Source organism: Amphibalanus amphitrite, unplaced genomic scaffold, assembly GCF_019059575.1.
Source record: "Amphibalanus amphitrite isolate SeventyFive unplaced genomic scaffold, NRLGWU_Aamphi_draft 000708F_arrow, whole genome shotgun sequence".
In the NCBI taxonomy this organism is placed as follows: Eukaryota; Metazoa; Arthropoda; class Thecostraca; order Balanomorpha; family Balanidae; genus Amphibalanus; species Amphibalanus amphitrite.
This window is the reverse complement of record NW_024882202.1, coordinates 1-14,088: the sequence shown is the minus strand read 5'-3', so window position 1 is coordinate 14,088 and position 14,088 is coordinate 1. Positions and strand designations below refer to the sequence as shown.

Below are 14,088 nucleotides of genomic sequence, written 5' to 3'. Positions count from 1 at the left end.
TAAATATGCTGTTTGTCCTCAAAGAGCTTACATAATTTGATCGTTTTAGTAATATAATTGATTATTTCTATCCTATTTTATCTGTTTCGAAATGTTTTGGGGAAAATACAACATTTTATGCTGTAAAAATAGAGATCGCCAAAAGAAATATTTCGCGACGAAAAATAACATACAGTAACTTTTAAAATAAATCTTATTTTAAAACTCGTCAATTCGTTGTCAAGAAAAAAATAAATACCGACAAATATATTAAACATTTCCAAATTATGTAAAAAATTCTCGTTGGAAAACTTTTTAAAGAAAGTATTGACATTTTATATATTTTGACATTTGTTTATTTACATTTCCAATCACTTCGCATTCCACGCATTCCACACTTTTCAATTTGCTGAAGAGTGCATAAGAAGAGTGAGGAGTAATAATGATAATGAGCTTCATGCACGGTGATAGAATATATTAGCTTCATGGAATTATGCTTGTACTTTGGTTACTTTGAGCATATTTTGAATGTTTCTAAGTGCTGTTTTCTTTTGGATTTAGCTTAGTAGAGTGCCGAAGGAGAGGAAGAGGAGAATATTGAAACTTGGATTCGTTTCAATTCAAACTTCTGTTTGCCTTCCTCTGCAACAGCAAGCCCATGGTGAGTTTAATTTGAAACTTGCTGGTTGCAAAAAAAAAAAACAAGTGTGATGTGATGCTTGCTTTATGACTCAGACTACCAATTTTTTATGATCTCATACTTATACTTGCTTATATTTGTATTTACATTTAAGAGCGATCCACAAAGTGTGTGTCGATTATTGCTCACTTACCTACTGCTTATACTTGCCTACTTTTAGTCCAGCCTGCAAACTATGGCAATTTTATGAGATTTTGTCGGTGCGGGCTTGTTCGGCTGGTGCGGATTTGGTGCGATGCGTTGCGGATTTTGGCTTGGTGTGGTGCGGATTTAGTGTATTGCGGTGCGGAATTGGGTTAGTGACGACATGACAGACCAGATGAGATAGATTAGGAAAATTGCAGAAAAGACATTGTTAGAGCTTTGACGTGTAACTCATTGTGCTCTCGGGTCTAATTGAGGATGCTGTGGTCAGAACGGACTGTGCCTGCGCTGGTAGTCCCATCAAGCACGTGGGTCGCCCGCAAGTTCGCACTCTTCACACTGTTACAACACGAAACGCACCGCTCGACTCTGTGAGGCGTCGGCGGTAGAGTGAGAGAGATGAGCTTGGTGCAGATGGGAGGGACTCGAGATGTGCACGGCCGATGGCAGGGCTACATGACCGCTCCACTGCTTCAACGGGTCTTTGCGAACGATTATCGGGTATGTTCGACGCAGCTAATAAGTTGCATTAAAACAGTGGTCGGCAGGTTATTCGGGGTCGTGCCCCCTTTTTGGGCGCCAGGCAGGGCCATTACCCCCACCTACCAGACCCCATTGCTGACACAACCAAGTTTACTGAAATTCCATACCGTCCTGGAACTCTTTGGGTATTTGTGCATTTCCAATGCATCAAATTTAAAACATGACACTTCCTCCACAAAACATTTAATGCCTATATCCCAGTAGCGGCGGAACACCTTCAATTAAGGGGGAGGGGGAGCACTGCCGACTTTTGGTCCCATTCTTTCCATGCAACGCCCATAGGGCTAATGTTAAAATACAAAAATCAAAGGGTGCACGGTGCCACGGTGCCCTCCCCGTTCCGCCGCCTATGCTATATCCCATTTAACCCTTGTACGATATAGGGGCGGCGGGTGGTTTTTCGTTAAAAGCTCACGTAAAAGGCATTGGATCACGACCAAATTGTACCATCGAGCCCATCCTTTTTTTTCACCAGCCCGGAAAATATCATGACCTGAGACCAGTTTTACCAACAGAAAAATAACCGCCTGCCGGGATTTTTGCCTCAAGACCGCTTCACATACGGAGCGTAAACGCGATGGGCTCGTAAGCGGATAGGGCTTTACCGTTTACGCTCCATATGTGAAACGATCTTTAGGCAAAAATTCCGGCAGGCGGCTATTTTTCTGTTGGTAAAACTGGCCTCTGGACCCATAATGACCGTTGGCTTATGAGCTTTTTCTGGAGATCATCTTGAGCCATAAAATCTCACTTCAAGAAGTTATAGCGGGTCCCGATTTTCTCGACACTTATCATTGCCCTCTTGAATGAGACGGAATGACCAAGGACCTTAAAAATGGGCAGCAGCGGCTTCCTATGGTCACGGGTAGCACGCTCGTCTTTTTTATGCACAGCTCCATATCAGAGTCCGAGAGGCCGCGGGGGTCCGATCGACTCCTCCCCCTTACGTTAGCGGCTGTTGAAACGCCAACAGACGGGCGACGGTTAAAAGTTGCAGCTGCTTTTGAACGACTGTACGGAGGGGTGAGATGGTGAGGCGAGCAGGTACGTGAAAATTGGTATCTAATCAATGTGTGCTGTGCCTTTGGCCTGGGCTAATCTTTGAACCCTGGGATGCAACAGTCACGATGGCTCCATCACTGGAGCTACAAACTCTAAAAAGATAGGCTTTCTCAGAATCCCTCATTACCCCCACCGAAAGGGCTCCATTACCCCCAAAGGGGGCATGCCCCACCATTTGCCGACCCCTGCATTAAAATAATCTGAGGTTGTTGCATTCCGCAGCATTCTTAAACGAGATGCGCTCGGCTCATGTGAGAGTTTGGCGTTGTCCCTCGGTGGTAGGGCGAAATGCACATGGCTGATGGCACTGTCAGGCCTTGAGGACCACCACTTTGTCGCGGCTTGGTGGTCAAATTCGCTGTGAATTACTTGCCGATCAGATTTGCTGTACGATACAACTGTTGACCCAACGAAAGACGCCGAAAATGCATGCATGAGATGATCCCACAAAACCACGGAGCTCAATGAGAGCGGGGCCTTCCGGCCATTAGCCAGTGGCCTTACCGAATCCCGACGACAGTGAGGTAAGATAAGGTGAGATAAGATCTTAGGAGTGTTTTGGGCTTGCGTAGTTGTTTGTAGTTTGCTAAGATTACTATTTCTCGCTCTGATGATCAGTGATGATTTAATCTCAAATTTGATGTGTTTGTGTGTTACAGGTGCGAGGAAAAGATTCCAGCTCGGCAGAGGTGCACTTTATCGGTCAGATTGTGAGTGGGTCAGGGTTCTCAGACTCACAGCTGTTCTGCAGGTGGAGTATACAAACAGGTCAGTAAAGTTGCCTCATCACTGCATTACAGTTTCAAATACCATTCACGTAGTAATAAACAGATAAGGGATAATAACCTGAAGATGATCTCCAGATGTCACAGTGAGACAGGGTTTTCCTGTTAGTCTCCCAGAGTCTGGTTTCAGTGGTGCGGCTCAGCCTCTCCCCGCACTGGCACAAGCCAGTGGACGGGTTGGCATTGACTTTCACCCTCACTGTCGTGGTCCACCTTGTGCTTGAAGTTGTAGCCGCTTTGTTTTCACGACACGGCTAAGTGGGCCAATGCCCAACAATTTTTTTTCATAGATCTCAGGAAGGCTTCCCCTCGATGTGTTGATGCCGTTGATTCCATCGTACATGCTCTGTTTTGTGGTCCGCAGGCGGTGCCTGGCACCATGTGGAGGGTCTGAAGGAGGGTCAGACGCACGCCGACTGTCCCCAGCTCGGTCAGGCGGCGATCTGGTGTCACCCAGTGGATGTGCACTACACCATCAAAGGCATCACAGGTCAGTGGCTCTCGGCCAGCTCAGCGGACGTAGCTATACCCTGTAATTACGGCTTACTATAGGTAACGTTATACCCCGATCGTACATGCATTGGATTATTACCGATCTTTCAGGGCTAACTCTAGAATGATCCTAGCCATGTACGCAGAGCACTTGCTGATAACATACGATACTGCAGTGAGGAATAATATCAGCATTGCAAACAATGTTCACCGTTCGCCCGCCGCCGGTAGGTTGGCCGAAGCTGGTTGTGCAGGTGTACAGTCTGGACGGCTTTGGACGGTTCGACATCTGTGGCTACGGCTTCTGCAACTTGCCTAGCAGTCCGGGAGCGCACAGCATCGACTGCGTCATCTGGAGGCCGACTGGTGAGAGAATTACGCCGAGTTCGTCAGATATGTGTAGTTTGTACTGTTTGTGATAGGGTATGCATGTGTGCGCCGTAACTTCCTAGACGAGATGAGGAAATATTTTTTTACAATTGCTGTGACTCGATCTGTCCTGCTGCTGGATGTCAGACCGTTGTCCGTTTCACGTCGCATCATAGACATATCTGATACAGTTATAGCAATACACACCCGTTGTCTGATGTGTATATGGTGTCTCCGACCGATAAAATGTCAGGCCGTTGGTTGATGTATGTCGCAGGCACGTGTTGTAGCTACCTATACGACGGTTGGCTGATCCATGCCCTATTTGTCCGACAGGCAGTCTGAGGGACGAGTTTCGCCAGCAGTTTGTGGGCGGCGGCCCGCAGCTCAGGGACCCGCAGCTGGTCTACACGTCCCTGGACCGGTACCGGATCCAGACCACCGCCATGGGCACGGTCAGTGGATACACCGGCAGATCGCGACGCAATGGGCATTATTAGCCTCGTTGTTTACATAGCATTGCAGTTGTTTTAAGGTCAATTATTTTATTCTTCGTAAGTTACCAGGTGACGGGTTTTTTCACCGATCAGAGAGTTACTGCTGACCGTAGTTGTGGTTACGTCGTTTTTCAGGTGCACGTCCAGATAAGCGTGATCCTGCGTAACTTTGCCCGTTACGGTATCGAGTACTGAGCGTTCGCGGCGATGTGCCGCCGCTGGGGACGGCGGCAGGTGGCGCTGCTGCTCGCGCTGCTGGCGGCTGCCGCGGCCGACACGGTCAGCGAGTTTGACCGCTGTGTGCTCGGCGACTGTCTGCCGCTGCAGTCGGCTGGGGGCGCCGCCCCACCGCCCGCCTACGGCGTGGGAGGCCGGCATAGGGATGGTGCCAGTGTGATGGCGCTGAAACGCTCCGCCGAGAACGGCCCCGGCGACCCTGAGCAGCTCCCGGGAGAGACAGGACCGACGGAGGGCGAAGGTAGCGGTGAGGGTGTCGAGTTGCTGTCTGCCACCGCCGACGAATTCATGTTAGGACCCGAGGAGCTTACTCTTGATGGAACTGAGCAAGGAGAAACGGCAGGAGCCCCTACTGAACCGACAGAAACAGAACGAGCTTCTACTGACGCAGCAGGGACGGAAGGAGTCACTGCTGAACCAGCAGGGACAGACACGGCCCCTGCAGACTCAGAGGAGACGGATAAAGTCGCTACCAACTCTACAGAGAGTACCGTCAGTCCGGCAGGGACCGGCGGTACCCCCGCTGAGGCAGGGGCAGGGAAAACCTCTGCTGAGGCAACAGGGACAGACGAAGCCCCTGCCGAACCGGCAGAAAAGGACGTGACCCCTGCTGACCCAGCGGAAACGGACGTGGAAGACTGGAGTACCGCCCACTGCACGTGCGACCTTCTGGTGAGTAATCTAAGTCCGGTGATAGAAAGGAACGGAAATGTGAAAGCTAGAGATTGTCCGAGCTTAAAAATATTGGAATTGCTGGTGCAGGAAATGAATTTGATTTCATAGGAATTTGTGTCTTTCGTACGGAGAGACCACTCATGCTGGTCTTGGGCCGCATAGCTCAAGCGATGTTTAATGAGAACTTCTTTGACGTCGTGTCCCTTTCAGTGGCAGGTATCGAAGTCATGTGACGTAGATTGCTGCTGTAAAAGTTTGCGCCTTTCATTTGCAGGTATCGGAGTGTGACGCGGACTGCTGCTGTGACCCGGACTGTAGCCCGGAGGACCGCCGGGCCTTCTCGGCCTGTCAGAAGAGACCCTCCGTCACACCGGGTAAGTTACTCGACGCCTGACAATCTGATTATCCAGAAACTTGTCCCAAAGTCGTTTGGTCCTGTAAAAAGTCGCTTTGAGTTTTGAATCTTTAGTCACTGACTCACTGAGTTGCACGATAGTCTAAGCTGATGTGCGGCCTTTGTGTCATTATGTGTGTGCGTTTCGGCAGATACTCGCTACTGCGTGCAGTCGGACCACATCTATCGGAGTAACGATCACCAGCTGACCCCAGCCGAGGGCGGTCTGCTGTGTGTCGTCCGAGACAATCTGGTCGGCAGCTTCCGGCTCCCGCGCGTCAAGGTAATCGTTTGAGAGTCCGGCTTTATATTATTTTATTTTCTCTTTGATGTGACTAGGGTTTGATCTTGCTTTGTCAGCGACCTTTCAAGCATGTATAAGTTAGCCATGTCCCTGCTTGCTTTGGAGGTATCATATCGAATGCTGCTGTTAGCATAAACTCATGCCTACAATGAATTAACGTTTCACCTTTTACTGGCAGCCGGCGGCGAGTTCTGTGGAGTTTGACCGCCTGGTGTCTCGGGCGGCCTCCTCCCACCGGTATGGCGGCTGGAGCCCGCCGGCGCCGCCGCCCGTCACTGCGGTACCGGCGGCCTCCTCGGACCGGTACCGGAGCGGGGACCTGCTTTGGGCCGTCGGCAAGGGCCCGCCGCGACGCTGGGGTGAGTGGGTGGGGTCCGACAGCGCCTGCACAGTGCCAATACAGCTGAGTAACTCAGTGACAGCTGTGCGTTCCTTGATGCCAACAGCCAAACTAGTTTTTACTTTACTTCCAATGTCTTAACCCCTTTAGATGCAAATGTGCATTGTAGTGTGAACATCTACATACTCTACATGATATGTAGAGTATCACATCAGTTCCAAAGCTTTTGCCTGCATGCAGAGTGCAGTACGACAGGGCTGCAACGTTACGCCACTGCGGTACGTTCGAGCATACTGCTGACTGCTGCTAACCGCACTCTGTGCTCTGCTCCAGAGTTGCAGTGGCGCGGCCCGGTGTCGTCCGGCGTGTGTGACGCCCTCCGCCCGGTGCGGTTCCTCCGCTCGGCCCACACTGACTGCTGGCTGACGGCCGACGCCGGACGGCTGACTCCGCTGGACGGCCGGAACATGTATCGCGACCTGTGTCTGCTGAGGGCGCCTCCTGGGGAAACTGGAGAGGTAGGTGTACCGGGACCTGTGTCTGCTGAGAGTATCTCCCGGGGAGACTGGAGAGGTAGGTTTACCGGGACCTGTGTCTGCTGAGAGTACCTCCCGGTGAGACAGCGGGTAGGTGTACCGCGATCTGTGTCTGCTGAGGACGCCTCCCGGCGAGACTGGAGAGGTAGGTGTACATTCACTGTACAGTGTACACTGTACCGGGACCTGTGTCTGCTGAGGACGCCTCCCGGGGAGACTGAACAGGTAGGTTTACGGTACAGAGCAGGTAGGATTCTAATACATCTATCTAGTCCCTGAAACACCGCAAATGACATACGGCACAGCATTGCTACAGCGTGGATGATCGAGGAAAATAATGGAAACGACGGTGCGGCGGCCGCGTGCCATAGTGCTCTCGCGCAGTGTTCTAAAATTGGATATTGGTTGGGTGTGCCGATGAAGAAAAAAATCCTAGGATGGAAAAAAAGAAAGTAAATAACTGCAGTATTTTTGCAAAATGGTGTAATGCCAATTTTTATGCTAACTGATAAACCAGGATTTCATGTCAGGATCTTGACAGGGTGTGGAACAAAAGGATGTGGGTGCATCAACTATCAAGTGACAAGTGAACTGGCTATTGGGAATACATGAAACTCTTTTCAGAGATGAAGTAAAGTTGGTCATTCATATTTTAGGGATGAAAATATTTTCCCCATTAGGTGTGATTTGCCAACAAAAAGGCTGAAAAATGAAACACTGGCTCTCGCGTCTCGGGCGCGTAACATAAGAAGAATGCGAGCATACAGAAAACAGACTACATCTTATTAGTTAGGAGATGAAGTTGTTATATGAATGTAAAAGATGACATGGCTATGTCAGCGCGCCTTGAAACAAAGTGAAATTTTCGATGGGTAAATCTTAATGGCTCACCCTGTAATGCCGCTCAGTGATCGGTATACTACACTGTGTGTTTTCTATAAGGTAGGTGTTGTGTATCGAGTGGTCTGTACTTTCCTTATTCTGCTACTTCCGATTGTACTGCATGCCTTTGGCTGACTCCAAAGACTCCTTTTTACTCAGAACGTTTCTTCCATACTACACAAGGCCAAGAACGACAACTTCCAAGGTTCTCGATATGAGGCACACTTTCTAAATCCAGGCAGAGTAAATGACGTCACAAGAGACATCATCCTAATACACAACACTCCTCCCCACTAAACAACACTTCACAGGTTCATGCGCACCACAGGTTTACGCTCACGCTGGGGATGAGTGCGCAGTTCTGGGGTCTTCCGGATGACGTCCGCTGGACGTGCCCTAGGACCTACAGTCTCTTGTTCAGTGTTCGCCTTCGCTGCTGACGCTGCTTCTGGTGACTGTGTTGCAGCAATCCCATCTTCCTCCAGCACGAGCCCGCGGTTACCGGTTGAAGTTACCGACTGTTCCACAGCGCTATGCAGTGGCGGTCCATGTTCCCGCTGCACCGCTGGTGCGTCTTGCGCTGGGAGATTGCAGTGCTCAGACGGATTGATCTCCTTCCGCAGATTAGTCACTGGAGGTCGGACACCTTGCAGACAGACAATCTGATCGATGTGTCGACGCCACACTTCGTCTTGCACTTGGACTAGGTAGTGTTTACTGCCTTGTCGTTCGATGACGTCTCCCTCTCTCCATTTCTGTGCACCTCGGTAGTCGCGGACCAGGACTGATTCGCCGACTTCGAGCGTTCTGTCGTTTCCCTTCTGTGATCTTTCTACTTGTTCCTGTTGCTTCTCTCGAACTTCACTTGCGAGGTTGGGCTTCAGGAGGTCCAGGCGGTTTCGTAGCGGCCTGCCCAGCATCAACTCCGCCGGTGTACGTCCTGTTGACGCTTGGGGCGTGCTGCGGTACGCCATCAGGAAGTTCGGGATGTTGACCTTCTTGCCTTTTGAGGCCTTCAGCAGGTTCTTCAGACAACCCACTGCTCTTTCCGCAGCTCCGTTAGTGGACGGCTTGTACGGCGCTGTGACACTGTGCTTGATTCCGTTCCTCTCCAAGAACCCTTCGAAGTCCTTGCTGACGAGTTGTGGACCATTATCCGTGACCAGTTGGTGAGGCAGTCCCCACCTAGCGAACAGGTTCAGCAGGTATTCAATCGTCTTCTCTGTTGTGATGGTCTTCATTGGAGCGATTTCCATCCACTTCGAGTAGCTGTCGATGACAACCACGTAGAATTGACCTTCCACAGGACCAGCGAAATCTAGATGTATCCGTTGCCAGGGTCCCTTGGCATACTCCCATGGGTGGAGATCTCCGCTTGGTGGCTCTGCTCGCTTTTGCCAGCAGCCTTCGCAGTTCCGGACTTCCGCCTCGATCTGCTTGTCCATGTTCGGCCACCAGACGTGCATCCTTCCGAGCTGCTTCATCTTCACCATTCCTTGATGTCCGGCATGCAGCTCGCTCAGCACTCTGGATCTCAGGTTCGGCGGAACTACGACGCGACATCCCCACATCAGACATCCGCGCTCCACGGTCAGTTCGGTTTGCCTCATCTTGAATGGTTGTAGCTCTTCATTTACGGCTTCTGACCAGCCGTTGTGCACGAAGTGCATCACCTTCGCCAGGATTGGGCTTCTGGCCGTCTCTCGTTGAATCGCTGCGGCCGTCACCGGACTTAGCGACTCCAGTTGTCCGATCAGACAGACAGTGCACTCGTCTTCTGGTGCTTCTGACTTCAGCACTGAGCCTTCTCTCGGTAGACGTGAGAGCCAATCAGCTACTGGAATCTGTTCCGACTTCCTGACTTCCACAGAGAAATCGTACTCCGCCAACTTCATCGCCCATCTCTGGATCCGTGAGGCAGCCAACGTCGGCAGCGGCGCCTTAGGTCCAAAGACGTGAGCTAGCGGCTTGTTGTCCGTTACGAGCTTGAAATGGCGCCCGTACAGGAACTGCTTCAGTCGCTGAAATGTCCAGACTACACAGAGTCCTTCCCTTTCTATCTGAGAGTATTTCCGCTCGTGTTCACTCAGCGATCTTGACACGTACATGATCGGCCGCTCATCCTTCCCTTGAACGAGTACGGCGCCTAGTCCTTCTGGACTAGCGTCCGTGATCACCGTCACCTGCTCCGTCACGTCGAAATGACGCAGCACTTCCGTTGACGACAGCTGTCTCTTGATGCTGTTGAAGCTGGCTTCACACTCTGCAGTCCACTTCCATTCGCTGTCTTTCTTCAGGAGTTCATTCAACGGCCTTGCTGTCTTCGAGAGGTTCTTCAGGAAGCGGTTGTAGAACGTGACAGCACCGAGAAACTCGCGAACTTCTTTCTGGTTGGTGGGTGCTCTTGCGTTCAGCACGGCTTTCACACGTTCTGGATCTGTTCTGATGCCCTCGGCTCCTAGCCTGAGCCCTAGGTACCGGACTTCCTTTGTCAGAAACTGACATTTCTCCTTTTTCAGACGCAGACCGTGTGACTTCATGATCTGCATCACTTCGTCCAGTCGCTTCAGTGCTTCCTCTTCAGTTCTTCCTGTGATGAGCATATCATCCAACAGACACTTCACTCCAGGCACATTCTTGAGGATTCTGTCCATTTCCCTCTGGAAGAGCATTGGACTTGACTTCACCCCGTATGGTAGTCGCAGCATACGGTGCATCCCCCATGGTGTGTTGAGAACACAGTACTCCTGGCTTTCTGTGCTGAGGGGCATCTGCAGATACGCTTGGGAGAGGTCAATCACGGAGATGTATCGAACCTGTCCCACTGTTGCAAAAATGTCCTCCATCTTCGGCAGCGGGTGCTTCGGCACTTCCAGGTTTGGGTTCAGCGTTACCTTGAAATCTCCACAGAGCCTTACTGATCCGTCCGGCTTTGGCACGACTACGAGAGGCGTGGCCCACTTCGGCGTTGCATCCTCTGACGTCAGTTCTTTTGTCACTCCAAGTTCCACCCATCTTGACAACTCTTGCTTCACTTTGTCCGCGAGACCATATGGCACAGGTCGTGGTGGCTGGAACACTGGTTTGGCATCTTCTTTCAGCTCTAGATGAGCTTCGGTGTTCTTCATCTGACCCAGCGTACCATCAAACAGCTCTTCATTCCTCTGCAGAACATCTTCCAGCTTCCAACGCATTGTCTTCTGAGATTGCACACTTCCCACCAGCTGTTCCCAGTCCAGTCTGATTTCTTTCAGCCAGTTACGTCCCAGTAGTGGAGGTCCATCTCCTTCCACCACATGCACTTCCAGTTCCTTCTTGTTTCCTTGGTACACTACTTCTGCATCTGTGACACCCAGCACAGGGATCTTGTGCCCTGTATATGAGGTCAGACGACATCCAGCTTTCCGCAGACTCAGTCCAGGAAGCACACTGTCTGGCATCAACGTCACTGGGCATCCTGTGTCAACCAGGAATTCCACATCCTTGCCATTTACGGACATGCTCACCTTGATCGCCTTTGACTTCTCCCTGCTTGCTTGATACACACAATAGTTGTCTTCCTCATCATCTTCTACTTTGTCACCTTCATTACAGTTCACCCTCACTCTCTCTTCAGCACTCGGGTTCCTGCACGCAGCTTGGAGATGACCCGGCTTTGAACAGTTGTTACATCTGACATGTTTCGGCACTCTGCAGTCTTTTATCAGATGGTTACCTTTGCCACATCTGAAGCATTTCCTTTCATCTTCCCTTTGACTGCTTTGCATCATCTTACCTCTTGCATTTTTCATCTGGTTTTGCTGCCCTCTCACAGCTTCATCCTTCTTTGGCTTTCTTTCTGCCTGCTTCCAGTTGACCTTGTTCACCTTTTCATCTTTCCTTGATGCTCCTTCCTCTGACACTTCCATCTTCCGAGCTTGCTCTCGAACAGTGGCATCTGTCGACCATATAGAGATGGCTTTGGTTAGAGTCAGCTTTTCTTCCTTGAGCATGCTCTCCTTTACTCTGGATGAGGGACATGTTGCCACCAGCTTATCTCTCACCAGGTTATCCACTTCATTGACATCAAAGTCACACTTCCGAGCTTGAGTTTTCAGCTTTGCTACGTATCCTTCCACTCTTCCGCCTTCGTACACCATTGTGTTGAAGTGATGTCGCTCAACTACTGTATTAACTTTTGGCTTGAAGTGCTTCTCCAGCTGATCTTTCAACTTTTCATATGCATTTGTCCCTTCCCCCTCTGGCAAAGTATCGATAATACCTTGAACATCAGGTCCGAGAAGGTGCAGAACAATATTGACTTTCTGAGAAGCAGTTTTCACATCAATTGCACCCATGTAAATTTCCACTGATTTGATCCATGTCATGAAGTTTTCACCTTCCTTGATACTCTGTGGGGGCGGCAGACTAACAGCCATAATTCAGAAAATATCCAAATTGACAAAGACTGGCGCACTTCCAACTCGAGATATGCCCTTAACCTTGAAATGCGACAAACTTTGGCGCGACACGTGCTGCGCCTTACAGATGCGTCTTCGTGACTTTAAATCGCGTATTTTACCTTCGTCGCCATTTTGTTGTGTATCGAGTGGTCTGTACTTTCCTTATTCTGCTACTTCCGATTGTACTGCATGCCTTTGGCTGACTCCAAAGACTCCTTTTTACTCAGAACGTTTCTTCCATACTACACAAGGCCAAGAACGACAACTTCCAAGGTTCTCGATATGAGGCACACTTTCTAAATCCAGGCAGAGTAAATGACGTCACAAGAGACATCATCCTAATACACAACAGTAGGCTCAACAAGAAAAGCTTTTGCTTTCATCACCCACGCCCCTCTGACCCCTTTATGCTCGTTTGGCCAGGATCCGAAGCCAGTCCGCTGCGTCCAGCCTGGAGACGAGTCGACCGACACGGACCAGGACACCGCCGTGGCTGCTGTACCGTATCTGTGCGACATTGACCACCTCAACTGTACGCAGGTAAGTTCACCACTTCAGATACGTCCGCTGTTCAGGCAGGGATCTCGGTCGGCGAGAATTATTTAGGAATGAACGTGCAATGTGGGTGTCTGATGTCCAGTGTATGTTTGTGTTCGCTCTGTGCAGGTGTCTGAGGTCCGCCGGCCGCGTGTCTCCGGTGACCGGCTGCGGGACGCACTCGTCTCGGCTCTGCTGGTGGTGGAGCAGCGCTCCGGCCGGGTGGCGGCCGTCCGCGCCCTCCTGGTGCTGGCGGACGTACCGCTCGGCTCTGCGGTCCGCCAGAGGCGCCGGGTGGAGTTCCGACGGCCGGCGGCCGAGGCGCCGCGTCTCCGCAGCGGCAACCCCGGCTACCAGCGGCGCCGGCCGCTGCTGGCCGCCCCGCTGGCCGTCAACGTCACCGACGACGGCGAGACGCGGCGCGAGCCGGCGGCGCCCGGCCGGCCGCTGCTGCTGCCCTCGCCGGGCCGCGGCGGCGGCTGCAGTACCGACCGGCGCCGCTGGAGGCCGCTGGCGTTCGGTGTGGACGCCTCCGTGGGCTGTCGGTTGGAGGCGGCGGCGGGTGACTGTGCCGCGCTGCAGCGCCGTCTCCTGGACACGCTGCTGTCGGGCCTGCCGGCTGCCGCCGCTGAGACTGCCGTGTTCGCGTTCGGCAGCGGAGAGCGGGACGGGGAGTGGGTGCCGGTGGTGGGCGGCCGGCCGCAGCTCTCCCCGGAGACCACTCGGTCCGGCTGCCGCGGCCTGGTCACCAGCCTGCACTGGCGGGTACTGGTGGCGCGGACCGGCGCCGCCCAGCTGCCGCAGACTCGGGTGGTCGGGGTACGACTGCAGTTCGGCCGGCCGCGACCCGTGTGGACGGCTCCGGAGAGCGGCGGCAGGCTCTCAGTCACCCTGCACACCAGCGTCGCGTTCCAGGATGTGACCGCCGGCGGGCCGGAGCCGCACTTTGCGCGGCCGCCGCGCGTCGATCTCAGCCTACCGGCCGACTTCTTCTACCCGTTCTCGTCTGGCGGCGCCGGGGGCGGGGCGGGGAAGGTCCCGGCTCTGGCCGCCCTGGTGGCACTGCTGCTCGCTGTGTAACTCCCGTCTATTGAACGGTCAAGGCTCTGACCTGTCAGGGGCCACTGTCGAAGCATCATTCAACCATCAGCAACCTTTAGCCTTGCGAGT

At 52.1% G+C, this 14,088-nt stretch overlaps 3 protein-coding genes across 3 annotated transcripts; 2 read left to right on the top strand and 1 right to left on the bottom strand.

The window, feature by feature from the left end:
- The first annotated feature begins 431 nt into the window (after positions 1-431).
- LOC122364946 (B9 domain-containing protein 2-like) lies at positions 432-4,839 on the top strand. Its single transcript, XM_043335757.1, has 6 exons — positions 432-640; positions 3,088-3,196; positions 3,578-3,703; positions 3,937-4,071; positions 4,411-4,529; positions 4,707-4,839. Exons 1-6 carry the CDS (start codon positions 638-640, stop codon positions 4,764-4,766), a joined length of 552 nt encoding a protein of 183 aa, XP_043191692.1. The 5' UTR covers positions 432-637; the 3' UTR covers positions 4,767-4,839.
- On the top strand, positions 4,779-14,082 carry LOC122364936 (tectonic-3-like). Its single transcript, XM_043335747.1, has 6 exons — positions 4,779-5,049; positions 6,030-6,160; positions 6,360-6,540; positions 6,855-7,039; positions 12,805-12,921; positions 13,048-14,082. Exons 1-6 carry the CDS (start codon positions 4,779-4,781, stop codon positions 13,996-13,998), a joined length of 1,836 nt encoding a protein of 611 aa, XP_043191682.1. The 3' UTR covers positions 13,999-14,082.
- Positions 8,414-12,318, bottom strand: LOC122364944 (uncharacterized protein K02A2.6-like). The gene is made up of 2 exons (XM_043335754.1): positions 8,953-12,318; positions 8,414-8,509 (listed from the first exon to the last, which is right to left on the bottom strand). Exons 1-2 carry the CDS (start codon positions 12,304-12,306, stop codon positions 8,471-8,473), a joined length of 3,393 nt encoding a protein of 1,130 aa, XP_043191689.1. The 5' UTR covers positions 12,307-12,318; the 3' UTR covers positions 8,414-8,470.
- Positions 14,083-14,088: the final 6 nt, after the last annotated feature.